Source organism: Terrapene carolina, unplaced genomic scaffold (assembly GCF_002925995.2).
Source record: "Terrapene carolina triunguis isolate 2854851 unplaced genomic scaffold, T_m_triunguis-2.0 Scaffold16993, whole genome shotgun sequence".
NCBI classification, from domain to species: domain Eukaryota; kingdom Metazoa; phylum Chordata; order Testudines; family Emydidae; genus Terrapene; species Terrapene triunguis.
In genome coordinates, this window is record NW_020681344.1 from 1 (window position 1) to 515 (window position 515).

At 76.1% G+C, this 515-nt stretch overlaps 1 protein-coding gene across 1 annotated transcript in view; it reads left to right on the forward strand.

Annotated features, from left to right (window-relative positions):
• Positions 1 to 357: 357 nt before the first annotated feature.
• Positions 358 to 515, forward strand: part of LOC113408510 (rRNA 2'-O-methyltransferase fibrillarin-like) — a gene marked incomplete at its 3' end in the record, with an annotated part of 385 nt that continues 227 nt past the window's right edge. The window contains 1 exon segment of the mRNA XM_026661773.1: positions 358 to 456. Coding sequence (XP_026517558.1) covers positions 358 to 456 — 99 coding nt within the window.

Below are 515 nucleotides of genomic sequence, written 5' to 3' on the forward strand. Positions count from 1 at the left end.
CCCCCAGCCCGGCACCTCCCTGCAGGGGGCTGAGCTGCCCCACGGCCCTGGGGGTCCCCAGTGCAGCCGGGCAGACTGCCAGGTGCTGGCACAGCCACGCCCACCACTGGTGCTGCCCCAGGGCAGAGGAGCCGGGCAGATGGGGGCCCGGGCCGGAGGAGCCGGGCAGACGGAGGTTGGGGAGGGGCTCCTGGGCAGATGGGGGGCCCCAGGGCAGATGAGCCGGGCAGACAGGGGTCCCAGGCCGGAGGAGCCGGGCAGACGGGGGCCCCAGGGCCAAGGAGCTGGACAGACGGGGGTTGGGGAGGGGCTCCTGGGCAGACGGGGGCCCCAGGGCAGACGAGGGCCCCAGGGCAGATGAGCTGGGCAGACAGGTGTCCCAGGCCGGAGGAGCCGGGCAGACGGGGGCCCCAGGGCAGACGAGGGCCCCAGGGCAGATGAGCTGGACAGACGGGGGTTGGGGAGGGCCTCCTGGGCAGACGGGGGCCCCAGGGCAGACGAGGGCCCCAGGGCAG